The sequence below is a fragment of the Wyeomyia smithii genome, chromosome 2 (assembly GCF_029784165.1).
Source record: "Wyeomyia smithii strain HCP4-BCI-WySm-NY-G18 chromosome 2, ASM2978416v1, whole genome shotgun sequence".
NCBI lineage: Eukaryota > Metazoa > Arthropoda > Insecta > Diptera > Culicidae > Wyeomyia > Wyeomyia smithii.
Window position 1 is genome coordinate 52503091 of NC_073695.1, and position 15418 is coordinate 52518508.

A 15418-nucleotide genomic window follows, 5' to 3' on the forward strand; every position below is an offset into this window, starting at 1 on the left:
ATTTAATGTTACACTTTAACAATCTTTGCTTGGTTGAAATTTGAAAATACTCCAACTGTAGTGGGATGTTTACTGTTTACTGAAGCTTGATTAAAATCACGTGTTTTTAATATATATAATCAACACTTCAATGGGTCCAACATTTTAACGCGCCTAACTCCGCCCATCACCGTTGGCAAGAGAGAGAAAATATTCCTCCACTGGAATGGTTATGAATGATTGATGAGCAATGGAAGTGTGAGCGAAAAGGACTGAGTGTGGTTTCATATGTTTTGTTGCTGTTGTTGTTGTTGTGCCTGTAAGCACGACACAAGTTCAGATCAGCACTGCTATCCGGTTTATCCATTTCGATGCACAGGTTTATCTGTGTGCCGTGTAAGCGCACGAGGCGACGTTTTCCTGATACGTACTCCCACCCTCCCCCGTTCCGTCCAATCCGTTGGGTCGCGTTTCCAGGCACACAGGAAGAACGGCTATAGTGACGACTGTTGCGCGCTGTCACTGTCTTCGAATCGGATGCTGTTCAGTACTGAAGCAGATCTCGTTCTCGTAAGTGCGTTGTGTTGTTTTATCGCGGTGGGTACTTTTGTACTCGGTGCCTGGGGTTCGTTTGCCTTCGTGCTAAGATCTATCTTTTTGCCGTTCACTACGCCCATCCTCCTCACTTCCGGGTCGGTTACCACCCCTTGCGAGGGTACTGAAAGCTCTCGGTGGGCAAATCAAACACAGAAACTAAATCCCATCAGACCAGACCAGACCAGACCGAGATCTGACCGTCGAAACTGCACCTGTGTGTAGAAGCATCTTCGGGAGAGCTTCAAGAGTGAGCTGCTGCTGTTATTGTTATTGTTGTTAGGTCGGACCTAGCCGTCGGCGCGCCAGAGTCGCGTCGTACAGTTTTGATAAGTAATTTAACCCGACGATTTCACACACCGACCGCCGCCAGCTGAGCGGTAATGAATTAAATTTGTTACTTACTCATTTAATTAATATAGTCTAATTAATGAGCGTGAGAAGTGTTTGCTGCTTTTTTCCTACTGCTGCCATTCGTTCCCTTCGGCTTCCTTCGGCCATTTAAGTTTCTCGGTGAAGGTGAATGTGAATTCTTGCAACGGACGCGCACACACATTGATTTCTTTTTGTCGGAAGAAAAGGTGGAGTAGCGTGAAAGTGAATCTCGCCCACGGGTGGTGCCAATTGGAGTCTGTGATCTTGAGTCCGTCGTTTTTGGTCGAAAGTGATGCATAATTAAACAGAGCTTAGGGGAAATGGATATGCGTAATTAAGTGAAGGTGTGTGTGCACGCGCGTGTTTGTGTTGCAGTAGACAGTATTTCCGCTCCAGCAGTGTTCCTAATCCTACCGTGTTTGGTGATGAGTTGCATCCGTACACCACTGAGCCACTGATGACTGCTTTCTGTCGTAGAATGTTGAAAGTGAAACTCTGCCTGATCATGAAAAGCATCAAATTTATTGGATGATTGTTGTGCAACAGTGCGAGTACGGAAGTAGAATAAAAGGAAGAAGTTCCAGACAAGTTAAACTAACGAAATATTGTGCCAAAACGGTACTAAAACTTCAAGCTGTCGACGCTTTCCATAAGAAACTTCTCAGCAAACATGCTGAACAATCTGAGCGCTGCCGGCCTGGGAGGTGAGTGATTTGTTTCTCATAGACATGTTTTTCTTTGTAATGCATAGGGTAACGAAGCCACAATTCGCGTACTTTTTTTTTCGTAGTAAAACATATGAACCGGGCATTGGTTAGCTTCATTTGGGTTTAATTTAGAATCATAGCTGAAAAGAATTGGTGTCGGCTGACCCATATTTGAAAAACTTCATTTTATACCGAAAACTTCGCTGAAAATTTAACAAAAATAACTAAACGTTAGCAAAACAAATTAATGACCACCTTTCATGAAACTTAAAATTTCGATTGTTAAGCTAATTCTCGTCGCTATCGGTAAATAATCGACTTGTTCATTCTGAAAAAAGCTATTAATTCACCAGATTTCTAAACCAATATTTCCATCTGCGCTTAGACAATGAAATTGATTTCACATCAAAGCTTTGTATTTAAATAAGGTCGATGATGTTAATAGAAGGATTTTTTCCTGGAAATAGAGAAGAAATGACTTTATTAGAAATTGAAAAATTTTTGAAGAGTCTAATTTTTTTTTGTAGTTTTCAAAATTTGTCCTCAATCTGCTGCTTTACTCCTAAATCTCTGCGTTTGTTTCAACTTAACTTTCGTACGATTTAGAGAGATTTTTTTTCCTTTTTCGAAAAAGGAATGAGCACCATATACATTTACGCAGGTATAGCAGTGGTGCCGACCCGATCAGAAGAGCATAACTAAAAAAATACAAAATTCTATCAACGCGAGATACGAATAACATATTTCAATATAATTTTATATTTTTCCATACGATTATTATAACAAAATTGAATCTGAATGAGTAATAATAACAAAACCTGAAATGAAACTGATACGTTAGTAACAAATTTTGATATGTGTTTGATACTAGTAGGATCATTTCTGTTATAATTTTTGTTATTTCAACACCTAACGAGAATAAATTTAGAACACAGCCTGTTAGATTTTTCCCATAACAAATTAACAGTTTCTGTTACACTTTGGTTTTTTCTTTCCGATCGGGGAGATTTGGCAATTTATACCTCCAAAGTTTTCCCTGATCTCAGTTTATGGTTAACGATAAATCCGGCAAAAATATAGACGACACTCGTTAATTTAACTTTTTTGATGAGATCCCAGTGGAGTGTTTTGATGAAAGACGAATATTTCGCTGAAATATCGGTAAATTCGAAAATTACCAAGTAAAATCAGCATTTTTTTCGCATTGTGACCACCTTGAGCTTTTACTTCGAGTATGCACTTCGACATTTGTCCATAAAATCATAATTGCACTGTAGTGCATGTATCCCGAGAAATTATTCAATAGATAAAAACAAAAACACCAATAACAAAAATGAGTAACAACCCAAACTTTAGATTAAGACGCGAACTGGATTAAGCAAAAAGTTTAGTCTGGCATTCAAGATTGCGACCCAGGGGGCATTTGACACTTTGCCAGCACCACTGACACTGGTACCAGAAAAATAATCAATTTACCCTAACCTTATGTAAAGTAGGCATAACACGAAGCAAATTTTTGCGTGAAATGACGAATATATTCGCTTGCCGTGTAGCATTCAATCTTCTGCTTCAATAATTTGTCAAATATATTTGCTGTCTTAACCACGTCACATAAAAAACCAAGCCTGAAAAATATTTTGCCCAAAAAAATTCAAAATCGAATATAGCAAATATTTGCCTCGTTCAAAACCTGCCTAAAACTCAGCTTTTTTCCAATAAACTGAAAGTATTATAAACTGCAGTTTCTAATGAAATGTAGCGAGAGCTGGAATCGGTGATTTAGAAGTGTTCTAGAAATCAAACACCAGCGGTGATTCAGCGAATTTAAGCAAAAATTTAGAGAAGGGAATGACACTGTTTAGGTTTAACGGAAAATTGTCAGCGTATCTAAAGCGATTGTTCGATGACATGAAAACCCTGAAATCTTCTCTTCTGTAAATATTTGTGACAAAAATCGATCGTGAATTTCTCATGTGAACTTGAATAAGTTTTTTTCCATGCGAATTAATAATTAAACCTCTACCTTTTATTAATAAACAATATTTGAAATCTCATTTTAATAAGATTTTTTTTCTATTCCCGGTTCCCGAGATTTTTAATTCCCGTTTCCCAGGAAGTCAATTCCCGGGAATATTGCAAACCCTAATATTTACAATACAATTGTTTCAAAATTTGTGGTATTATCGAATAATTTTCTTTGAACAGGGTAAAGGAAGAAAAAATGTCAAGGACGTTCGGAAACCCACTACTTTTTCAATTTTTTGGCCGTTTTGAAGTAGAATACTTCTCTCAGGAAGTTCGGCTTCATAGGGATGCGAAATGAAAATCTAAAACCGAAAAAAGTGAAAAATATGTCCAATTTCAAATGCTAATAAATCGGTTAGTATTCGATGGATTTCCTTCGTTCTTGCAGCAATAGACTGGAAAATCTTCTAAAATTCTTCCCAAAAGAAGATAATTGTAATTTCATTATCCACACTATTGTACTATTGAAAATAGTCAAGCCTTGTCAAAACGAAAAATTCGACCTCTGATTGGTCGTTATATGATTGCTTCCCAAGCACGGTCGACAGAATCATATACCTTGCAATTTATAACATGCTATTTGGCCTAAATAAGAGCCTGTTCCAGCCGAAGCCACTCATAATAGTTCTAGACAGCGACAACAGCAGTCGTCCTTCCTTAGCAGCAGCACTAGCAGTGCAGTGGATACCAGCGATGGCGGAAAGCTATGGCGTAGCAATGGATAGCGCACTAGTTGCAGCGGATTCCAGCAACGATAGCAGCTGGGCCAGCTGATGCAGGGACAGTGGATACCAATGGCAGCGTATAGCGGCCACAACTGTGGCATGGCTATGGATAGCGCACTAGTTGCAGCGGACATAAGTATCGATAGCGGCTGATGCAGTGAGGCACTTTAGTGAAATGCAGTCTCTGTGCGATAGTGGGCACTAGTAAATGCATTTGATGAAAAGTTGACTAATTTTGACAACACGTGAGCCGTCTAGTTTGTAGTGTTATATCAGCATTTCATTGTTTACTTTATCACAAGAAATACTTTATTCGCCCTGGCAGTGATAACGCAAAGATGTGATCAGCATCTCATCCGATACTAAAATGAACAACGAATTGTTCTTTTCAGGATGAAATAAAAACTTGATTGAAAAGTTAATATTTTCTAATGATTTAATTCTCATTTTTAAATTTGTAAAAGTTATAAATTTTACTTCATCTCCGTATCTCAAAACGTACTGAATTATGTTTTCCTTCAGTCATGAGCACGACATCCGAAAAAATTTCATCTCAAAATTTAAAAATTGTCAAGCCCCAACCATGACAAGCAACTTACTATATTATTGAAAATGGTCAATCCTTGTTGAAGCGCAAAATTCGATTGATCTGATTAGTCAACGTTTATTTACTTGAAAAAATGACTGACACGCAAGCAGCCATAATGTTGTCGATTAGAGGACTCGACTTTCCCACAGATTCTCGGACAATTTGCACTTGAGCTTTGTTTTTTGAAAGGGCGTATGGATTTTAGGTTCAGGTGAAAACTTTGGAAAGTAGTTTCTCAACAACTCCGATCTCTCGCCTGCTTTAATAAACCTAAAATGTAGCTGTGAGACAAAAAAATAAACCAATTCGTAAAGTTATCTCAGTATTTAGGAGAGCTGCGTAGCCGCAAGGTTACAAAGTCTGCTTTGTAGAGCGGATGGTCGTGGGTTCGACTCTAAGTAGCACCAGGCTTACTTTTCCAATTACTTTTCCTTCACGATGAATTCTATAATACCTTCCTCTTAACAAAAAGTAAGTCCCTCTTATTAATGAAACTGGCTAGAAGGACGAACAGCGTAACATCTCTTGAAAATTATAACTGGCAATCTATTGCCCAAAGCTCGGTATAGTAGAGTAGGAAGGGTAAAATTATACACACAAACACGAATAAACAATAAGCATGTCACTCTTTAATAGCGGTATTACTAATAACATAAGTGTGGCATACAGCAGGCAAATATCACAAAATAGATCAACGATTCTGGTCGCAGTGAGGAAGTCCATACAGGAATGAAAAATTACAGCACTCATTGTTAGTTGCACTGCTTCAACGATAGCAGTCTTCTGAAAAACATTGATAATACCAGTGAGAATCCACAAAAAAAAAACGGGCAAACAATTTAATCGACCATTTATGATTTGGCTGAAACTTTACATAGACGTTTCTATAGACAAAAGATGCCATTTTGTTCTATTGGTTTAATTTTTTGGAGCACGACTCATTTTTGAGAAGCAATTGAAAAATGCATTAAAGAGTACAAATATTTTAAGGACCAAAACGGTACATTTGATCGGTGTGACGCCTTCGGCAACATTTTAGACAATAATTTTGTCTTTTAAAAAATAATATACACTCTGAAAAAAGGAATTTTTCACTGAAAAAAGTGAGAGATAAATTAAAAATTAATCAACTAAAAAAGTTTATTTTTAAAAATCAATTTTTTTAAATAAAAACTTCAGAAGATTACCTAAACATTGCAGCCCGAAAGAGGAGAATTCAAGAAACAAAACAATGATTTTTCGAGGGGCACTTTTTTTGTAAGGAAAAAATTGTTTTCTACAATTTTGCCGAAGACCTTATGCAAATCATTCAAACTGTTTTGGCTGTAGAAATATTTTTAATTTCCAATAAAGCTTACTATGGGGAATTAAAAATATGTTTACAGTCGAAACGGTTTGTTTGATTGGCACTGTCTCTTTGGCAAAGTTGAAGATAATATTTTTTTCCTTTCATAAGAAATGTACACTGTGAAAAAAAAATCTCAATTTTTTTCCATAAAATCATAACTTTCTTTTTCTGATTTTTCCATTATAGGACTGGTTACATTGTGTAGATAATCTTTTGTAGTTTTTATTAAAAAATATTAGAATTTTAAAAATGAGCTTTTTTAGTTAATCATTTTTTAATTATTTTTTGAACTTTTTTTTTCAGAAATCAAATATTTTTCTCGAAAGTGTATATTTTTCTTGGAAAGACAAAATTATTATCTACAAGTTTTGCCGAGGACGTCACACCGATCAAACGAACCGTTTTGGCCCCATAAATAATTGTAACCATAATACCATCCCAGGATAGCATTTTTCAATAGCTTCACAAAAATGAGTCGTATTCCAAAAAATTAAACCAATAGCACAAAATGGGATCTTTTGCCTATAGAAACGTCTATGCAGTGTTTCAGCCAAATCAAAAATTACAATTTAAAAAAAAATTACAACTGGGACTTTTTTTGTGGAACTGCTCATAACCTACACCAGTTAACACTATTATAAGTGTAAAGATTTGGAGCCGTCTACAGGGTGCTCAAAAAGTTTAAATACAATCTTTCGTCGTTGTGTGGGTGCACACCATGTTCATTCTATGTATTGGTATTGGTGTCAGCTTTACCCACATATATACTCAAGTAACACACAAAACATGTTAGAAAATAATTCTCAATGACAGTAGTCATATAAGCGCATTCGAAAACTTGTGTTGTTATTTTCTTGCTCTGGAGATATTATTCTGTGTATTTCATAGATTAATTCATAGTATTTCATAGATTCATAAATATAAACTGCCTTTGCTTGTCTTTAAGTTGTGTTCATGATGTTATCTAAACAGTACAGAAAACAACTTAAAATAAAACATTTGCGAGAAGTTTTTTTTCATCAGTAATTCAACCACACTTCGAAAACAAGCTCGTTTTTCTGGTTTTGGAGATGTTTTTCAATAACATGATTTCAGCAAACAAAAACTGACATAAACGGCACTTGTCTTCAAGATGCCTTCCAGATGTTTTCCCTATTATAACAACTGTGTAAAAATGTCCAGCCGAGGCGGCCGCGCCAGATCAATATTACACGCCCAATAATAATTTACGTACCTGTAAAGTGCTTTTCCTTCGGTTGGTCTTAGTATTCAGCAGCCAATAACTTGATCATATTGTTATTAAAATTATTTAAACGATTTTATTCAAACTATATGAGTTGGATCGAAATGCGCCATGAAAATGTAAACAAAACGCTTGCAGTGCAACCAATGTCACGCTAATTTTTGTTACTGTATATCTAACAACGTTTTCTAGTTTTGTTATTTTTTATGTCTAGATAACGTTAAAACTATACGAAAACAATTTTAATACTTAAGTGACAGAAACAATTCATTTTGAAAGGTTGAACATTGTTTTTATCAGCAATTTATAATTAATTAAAAGTGTGGCTGACGATCACAATTTTAGATCTAGCTGCACTGCGCGTAACAATACATTTGCGCATGCGCTGGGTCAATGTTGTCATAGCAACACATTTGCGCATGCGCGCTGGTGTGGCGAATTCTGACCCACGAATGCGCGAGTCAACCCATGAAAAAAGAAACGACATTGCGATTTACGGTGTTAGGCTAAATTTAGACTCTTCGCAATTAAATGAATCTATTTTCCATTGATTTACAAACAGAAAACCGTATCCAATGAATGGCGCATGATTTTTCCAGAAGTAAAATGCAATGTTTCACCATGAAATTCGACGCGCACGTAGAACTTTGTATTAAAAGCGTCTAATAGTTGATCTAATATTATTGTTTATATTAGGTGAATATTCGATACGCCATAATCACTATTTTTTTTCCTTTGTAGTTCCTAATATAAAGAAGCGTTTTTTTCTTCACATAACATTTATTTGACACGGCACAAATACAATTTAATGTTTAACGGCGCCAATTATATCTGTTGACTTAAAAACTAAAGCAAATTTTTTATCCTCGCTGCCGACTACGAGCTGAAATTAAGTCTAACTTAAAACTAGCATGGGATTTCCAATCAGTGTTTTGTTGTTCAATGGTCGTCTGATAATCGTCGAATGGCATGTATGGATTCGTTCTGCTGAGCCACGATGTCGTGAGTTGGGACAGAGGCTCGTAGTCCTTGGGTCCTGGTTCTGTTGTGCGGGGTCTGGTTGCTGGTTTTGTGCTTAAGGTTCAAACGTGTTCTTGTCGTTTTGTTGGGTGTAGACGGAGGGGAACGGGACTAGACTGGGGCGTGGATGGATTTCAGGAAAACGTATATAAGGGACATGTAGGATAGGTCACGGCTCGCCAAGACATCACGAACAGGAACAGCCGGCTGTCTACCCTCGGCCTGCAGGGAAGCTATTAATTTAGACCTGGCGTCACGGTGTACAGGGCATGACCAAACCACATGCTCTATGTCGTGATAACCTTCACCACAGGCACAGATACCACTTTCCCCGAGCCCAACACGACGGAGGAGCGCGTCAAATCTATAGTGATTGGACATAAGCCGGGACATCACGCAAATGAAATCCCGACCTACATCCAACCCCTTGAACCACGGGTTCGTCGATACTTTGGGGATTATGGAATGTAACCACCTTCCCAATTCCTCTCTGGTCCAAGCATTTTGCCAACTGATGATCGTATTCTGACGTACAAGTGCGAAAAATTCATTAAAGGCAATTGGTCTTTCATAAATATCACCGTTTGTTGCGCCCACCTTAGCCAAAGAGTCCGCTTTCTCATTACCCGGTATCGAGCAGTGAGAAGGGACCCACGCTAAGGTAATCTGAGTAGATTTTTCGGATAAAGCACTCAGATGTTCCCGTATTTTCCCCAGGAAATACGGAGAGTGCTTAACATCTTTCATCGATCGGAGAGCCTCAATGGAACTGAGACTGTCCGTAAAGATGAAATAATGGTCCGTGGGGTAAAGAAGCGTTGTTCTACAATATTTCTATTTTGAAGTTTTATGCTTGCGTCAACGATGTTTTTATTAGTTAGTAATTACAACATGAAAATAACTTGTTTTCCATGTTTTTTTTACCGCATTGGTACTCGAGATGTATTTTGCAGCTTCAGTCTAGCAAGTTGGCTTGCTTTCATGAAGTTATATACTACTTCATATAGCACCAGTACTTGTTCTAGTAGCCTTCGATTTTTGCGCTTTTCTGGTGATAGAGATGTCATGGAAAAGGTAATGTCAACTGAAATCTATAACCGAAGGTTGTGTTGGAGGAGTTATCTTAACTGTTCTATAACAGTGGGTAGGCTTACCGACGCGCACGGTATCGACTTGCTGATAATTGTTGTTTGATTACCATGCACGATGAAAAAGTATCGCGTAAGACGTTAGCAATACGCTAGAGTATTACAAGCATTATATTCAAAACAAGCATGTTTTTGTGCTTTTTTCTTGAAATTCCACTCATTCATGAAGTTTTAAAACTTCTCGTCCGATAGAGAATCTCTTTTTATATTTAGAAAAATAAAACAATTTTTGTATATCTTCAAATGTATTTTATATGACAATCATATGGTTTCATCGCAAAAACGATTTTCTATGTCAATTCAATCAGAAATGCTGATTTGAGATTTGTCCAAAAAACATTTCGTTCACTTTATTTGGTTGCTGGAAATTAAATTTTTCTTTTTTAATTTTCAAAATCCGGGTAGTTCAACACGAAAGATATGTGACGTAAGCATTTTTTTCCTTATTTACCTCAACAATGGGCAAAGTCATTGTTCGTTTCCATAAAAGAGAAAAAAATCGTGTCATATGCATTTGACTGCAGGAAAGCTTGGATATTTTCTCCTCCTTCTTGCAAAAGTGGCAAATCTCTTCCAATGCTATTGAAACTCAATTATTCATTTTTCCTCATAAACCTAGAGCTTTTCCTCTCAAGTCATACAATAATTACGTCACTTGGATGGGTGGGGTTGTTTGAAATTGTTTTGACAAGGTACTTGAGACTAATTTACATTAAAAACTTATTTTCAAAAAGCACATTGAGAGTATACAAGCAAAGTGTATTAAATATACAAGATGTTTATATAGTTTCACAAAAAATGTCCCAGTTCTAACATATTTTTGAATTGTCATTTTTGATTTGGCTAAAACTTTGCATGGACGTTTCTATGGGCAATAGATGCCAGTTTGTGCTTTTTGTTTATTTTTTTTTGAAACACGGCTCACTTTTGATAAGCTTTAATAGTTAAGCTATATTGGAAAGGTACTGAGGATTACAAATATTTTTTTAGAGCCAAAACGGTTTGTTCGATTGGTGTGACGTCTTAAGCAAAGTTATAGATATTAATTTTTTATTTTCGGAAAACATATACACTCTAAAAATATTTTTTATTTTTAAAGTTAAAAGAAGAAAAACAATTAACCCAATCAGTTTTTAACGGATTATCCTAATTCTGTGGACACACATTTCAAACTTGTCGCATGATGGAGCACATTTGTATTATGTTCTATTAAACAAAAACATTTTTTTGAAAATATTTTAAGTTCATTCAAGCAACAAATTTCGCGAACATTGCATTGCTTGAAAATGCTCCAGTTGTGACTGCTTTGATCGGGCATAACGGATCAAATGTTGAGTACAAAATTATGTAAGTGTTTATACAGCTCTAAAATTCAGTCTGTGAAATAACCAGTTTAGAGGTTTAAAATATATAAAATAGCAATTTAATACTTCAAATTCAGGCTATTCATTTTGAAACCTCTCAGTAATTTGAACGCTAATTCTGCAGTATATGAAATTATTTATTGTGCTAATACTCATTAACTTTCTATAGTATTTCTGACATTCCAAATATCGAGTTTCCAATAATTGTCCCTTTTCGTTCACCTGGGTCTGCGCCGATTATACCGATTCGAATTATTTTCTGCCCTTATTTGGGATGTGATGCCTGTTCTTGCGACGGGGTCGCCATTTTAAATATAGTTGGTGCAACATGAATATAATCATATTTTGCTCTGATCCAAAGTCAGACCCCATGCTTACTCACTCACTGTTATTGTATAGTATATTTAGTAATGTGTAATATTTTCGACAACTTGATTTTTCATAAACAATTTGAACAAAACAATTTTGTTTGCTCTACCACTTGTACTGTGATTTGATGCATATTAAGCTTTAGCTTGAGCTTGAACGACCGCACATTTCTTAGTTGCTACTCCATGATGGATCTGAGCTAGTGAAGTTGAACATAGAACCACCGTAAGATGTGCAATTTGGGATTAATTTACCATATTCAATGTATTCAAAATCTTCTACTTTATATAAGATCGATAACGGCGCCGGACGTCAGTTCAGGAAGGAAGATAGGAAGTGTTACAAGGTCTAATTCTACTGAAATTCAACCTCGTAACCATTCGTTTGTCAAGTCTACTAACTCCTGTAATTTGACGAATATTATGCGTAAAGTCGGATTTTTCTCCAATTTTATGTAAAATTTGTATACTATCTAAAAATCGAAAAATCAGAAATCTCTTTCCGTATTTTTTTTAGGATATTCTATAATGTTCATAAGAGGCATGGTTTACGGTTTTGATGTTTTTCATTATTATTGTGCTGATTTTTTCCTGAAGTAAACTTAATTGTTTTCATTTTTTTGTATTTCTTGGCTAAAAAGGGTACAAGTTATCACTTCTGAAAAATGAATTTTATTTTTTAATGCTCTCTTATGAAGAAGTATTTTGCTGTTTAGAAGAATTCACGAAAAGTAAATAGCTTGTAATAATTGATAATTTTTTTTTGTCAGAACCCCAATAACGTCCTAATTCTAACGGGTGACAACATAAATTTTAGAATTTTTGAAATTGGAATTTGAGGCTCTCTTACTCAACAACAAACACCCTCAGAGGAGTAAAAAGAAGCATACATATGTAAGCTCTCGCGCTCTCCGCTTTATGCAAGTATTTTTTGTTTATTGTTCAAAATTTTGTTTATTGTTCAAAATGGCGTTAAAACAAGAAGCCTTGTGCAAGCGCATTGTACAGCTTTATTGAACTACAAATAAATTTAACAGAACAGTTCACGGTAAACCATTTTAAAAGCGGAATTTTTCCGGTGTCGACTGTGTATAATTTTCTACAAACCTCAACAATAATTCGCCAGGAAAGTAGAGGAAGGCCGGCCAAAAAGGAATTCGTCTTTCTTGTCTAAATAATGGTACACGTCCTGGGGATGTGCACTAGAACGTATGTTTGAAGTAAATTGTAATTCCATTTTTTCACAAACACTATGCCGATGAAAAGTATGTGTTGTGGTCAGATTAAACATCTTCACATAACTGCAATAAACACAATCGTTTCCACTATTTGTATCCAATATACGCAACCCAACACACCTACCTCAGTGTCATCCAATCGAAGATTTCTTTGGAATTCCAAGTTCATTGGTGTACAAAATTAACTGGAGAGCAACGAGCTGCAAACAGTTAATTGATGGCACCAAGGGATGCATTCGAAAAGTCGACGTGAAGGCCGTGCAACGCTTTTGTTTCGGAATCATGAAAAAGCTTCGGCGGAAAGCCGGATACGGACCTTTCTCAAATGTTCATTTTTTTACGTTGAGAATAAATGTATCCTCAAGAAATAAATCGTGCAACTACCTTCTTCTCTACAGCATTAGAAAAAAAATCCAAAATTTTAGTTATCACTCGTTAGATGATTAGAGATACATGGTATTAAAAACGGAAATTCCTTACTGAATCTACAACTGATTTTTGTGAAGCTTCTGATTTCATTTTGCTAGTCCAATTAAGTTTGATCGGACAAAAATTAATTCTACATGTGAGACTGGTTTACTTTTTCAACATGTGATCATCATTCAGACACTCGATTGAACATCTCAACAAAGCAGTAAAACAGTTATTCCTTTTCTATCAAATACACTTTCCCTTTGGTCCAGCTAGATTCCACGCAGCTAATAAATTTCTTGCAGTTAATTATCAAATCAATTTTATTTTTTGAACAAAAATCCACGTATTTTGGATTTGCGCAGTCTGGCAGAATAAATCACCGTGTTATTCACTCTTTTGAAGCCCTATAACCGTATTATTTACATTATTTTTATGAAGAAAAGTCATACACTTGCACAAAGCAGTTGCTAATCAATAAAACTATCCTATAATTGGGTATCTGACTGCTGACTGCTGGAAGATATACTGCATCATTTTATAGGAATTTAAATTAATACAAAATAATAATTACAAATCTCAGTTCTTTGAATTAAAACCTAAATTAATCCACCTAGTGTTGCAGAAACCTTTGTTATACTAACTATTACTTTATACATATTTGGCCAGTCACTTAGAAATCGTAAACCATCTTAAGTCCAATTTCAATTATGAATGAAATAAATTTAAAAGATAGTTTTCAGAGAGTTAACCAAAGACGATCATTGAATTAAAGCTTGACGTGGTTTTTGCAAATAATATAAATGTTATCACTGGAGTACATGAGTCTTATTTTTTCGATCACAAACCAATTTTTAAATGCTGGCTAGAAGTAATTGAATTTTTTTAAGATAATCGAACGTAGGGAAACAGTAATAGATAACAATGATGCTGATTTCATACTAGAACAGCAAACATGTATGTTAGTTTAATGCGGTTCTACTCACTCGCTTTATTTTCCGAAATCGCAGGACCTAGATTTATGAATCAGCATCAAATTTTTTTTACGAATTGAAGCAAACTTCTACAAACCTGCTCTCGTAATATAGTTTAGAATTATACAGGAAAAAATATAGCTAATGATGATAGTTGTCAATTTAATTCTATCTCCAATGCGTTATTTGAAAATTAAGGTTCTCCACGATCTTTGAGAATTTTGAATTTTCAGAGTGTAGGCGAGAACATTATTGTTTTTGAAGGCCTAGGCTGTATGAAAAAATCCGAAACAAAGACTTTTTAAATCTTGCTGCGATAACGGGAAGTGGAATAACATGGAAACTCTGTTTGCACTTAGTCTTAAATTAGAAATCAATATTTATATCTTACATGAGCATATTGTATCATTCATAGAGATAAGTGACTTTTCATCTGCGCACATTTTTTTTTTCTTCATCTATAATCTGCGCACATTAGAAAACGTGTATATCCATGTAGAATTGCTTCAACACTTTTTCGTAATTATGCCGATTGCGTTCACCAACTACTTTAGATTCCTGGTCACAAATTTAATACATAAAATAAGTATTCAACTGAAAAATTTTCCAGCTGTTCAAATCGTAGTATTGCAAACAAAACAGCGATTCATTTGTGTTTTTCTCAACGGGTGGCACTAACACATTTGTACGTAAATAGGTCTATACATCTTTGGTAAAGCTATACATCTTTGGTAAAGCTTTTCAAAATGTAACATGTGCACACGGTGGGATCAGATTTTGTTACAATGCTTGGCTCCCGAAAGCTGTAAATGTTTCTTATTCTTCGTAAATCTTGGTTCAACGTACAATTTAGTATATATTTTATAAGAAGTGAGGACGGGAGCTTCGGAAGAAAAGGAGCTAAGTAAGCATTGCAGTTTCTTCTAAAATCTGGTCCAAATTTCCAAGAAAAAGCTTAAGGGGAATTTATATACACCAGTTAAGACGCACTACGAAGAGTGTAAAGATTATGAAAAGTTGTCCATGATTGTTGATTCCCTTTGAGAAATAAATAGCGATACGAAAAAAGAGGGATAGAGAAGAGGAAAGAGCAGTGAGAGAGAAAAATTATCCAGAAAGTAAAATATCCCATGTCTAAAATATACTTTGGTCAAAACTCTACAGTTCAAGCAACCAATAAAAGATCGCACTCAACATAATTTTCAAAGAGCTCTGGTGCTTCCATTTGAGCATGCGAACATCAAAATCGGAATAAGCGTTCTGTAAAGAGAGTTTTTTTTTGTTATTTTTCTTTTTTGGGTCGATTTTGA

At 35.6% G+C, this 15418-nt stretch overlaps 1 protein-coding gene across 4 annotated transcripts in view; it reads left to right on the plus strand.

The window, feature by feature from the left end:
- The first annotated feature begins 516 nt into the window (after positions 1-516).
- LOC129724098 (homeobox protein orthopedia) overlaps positions 517-15418 on the plus strand; it is a 114580-nt gene continuing 99678 nt past the window's right edge. For all 4 annotated transcript variants that reach the window (XM_055678721.1, XM_055678723.1, XM_055678725.1 and 1 more), the window contains exon 1: positions 517-1652. In XM_055678721.1, coding sequence (XP_055534696.1) covers positions 1619-1652 — 34 coding nt within the window. In that variant the 5' untranslated portion in view covers positions 517-1618. The remainder of the gene's footprint in view (positions 1653-15418) is intronic.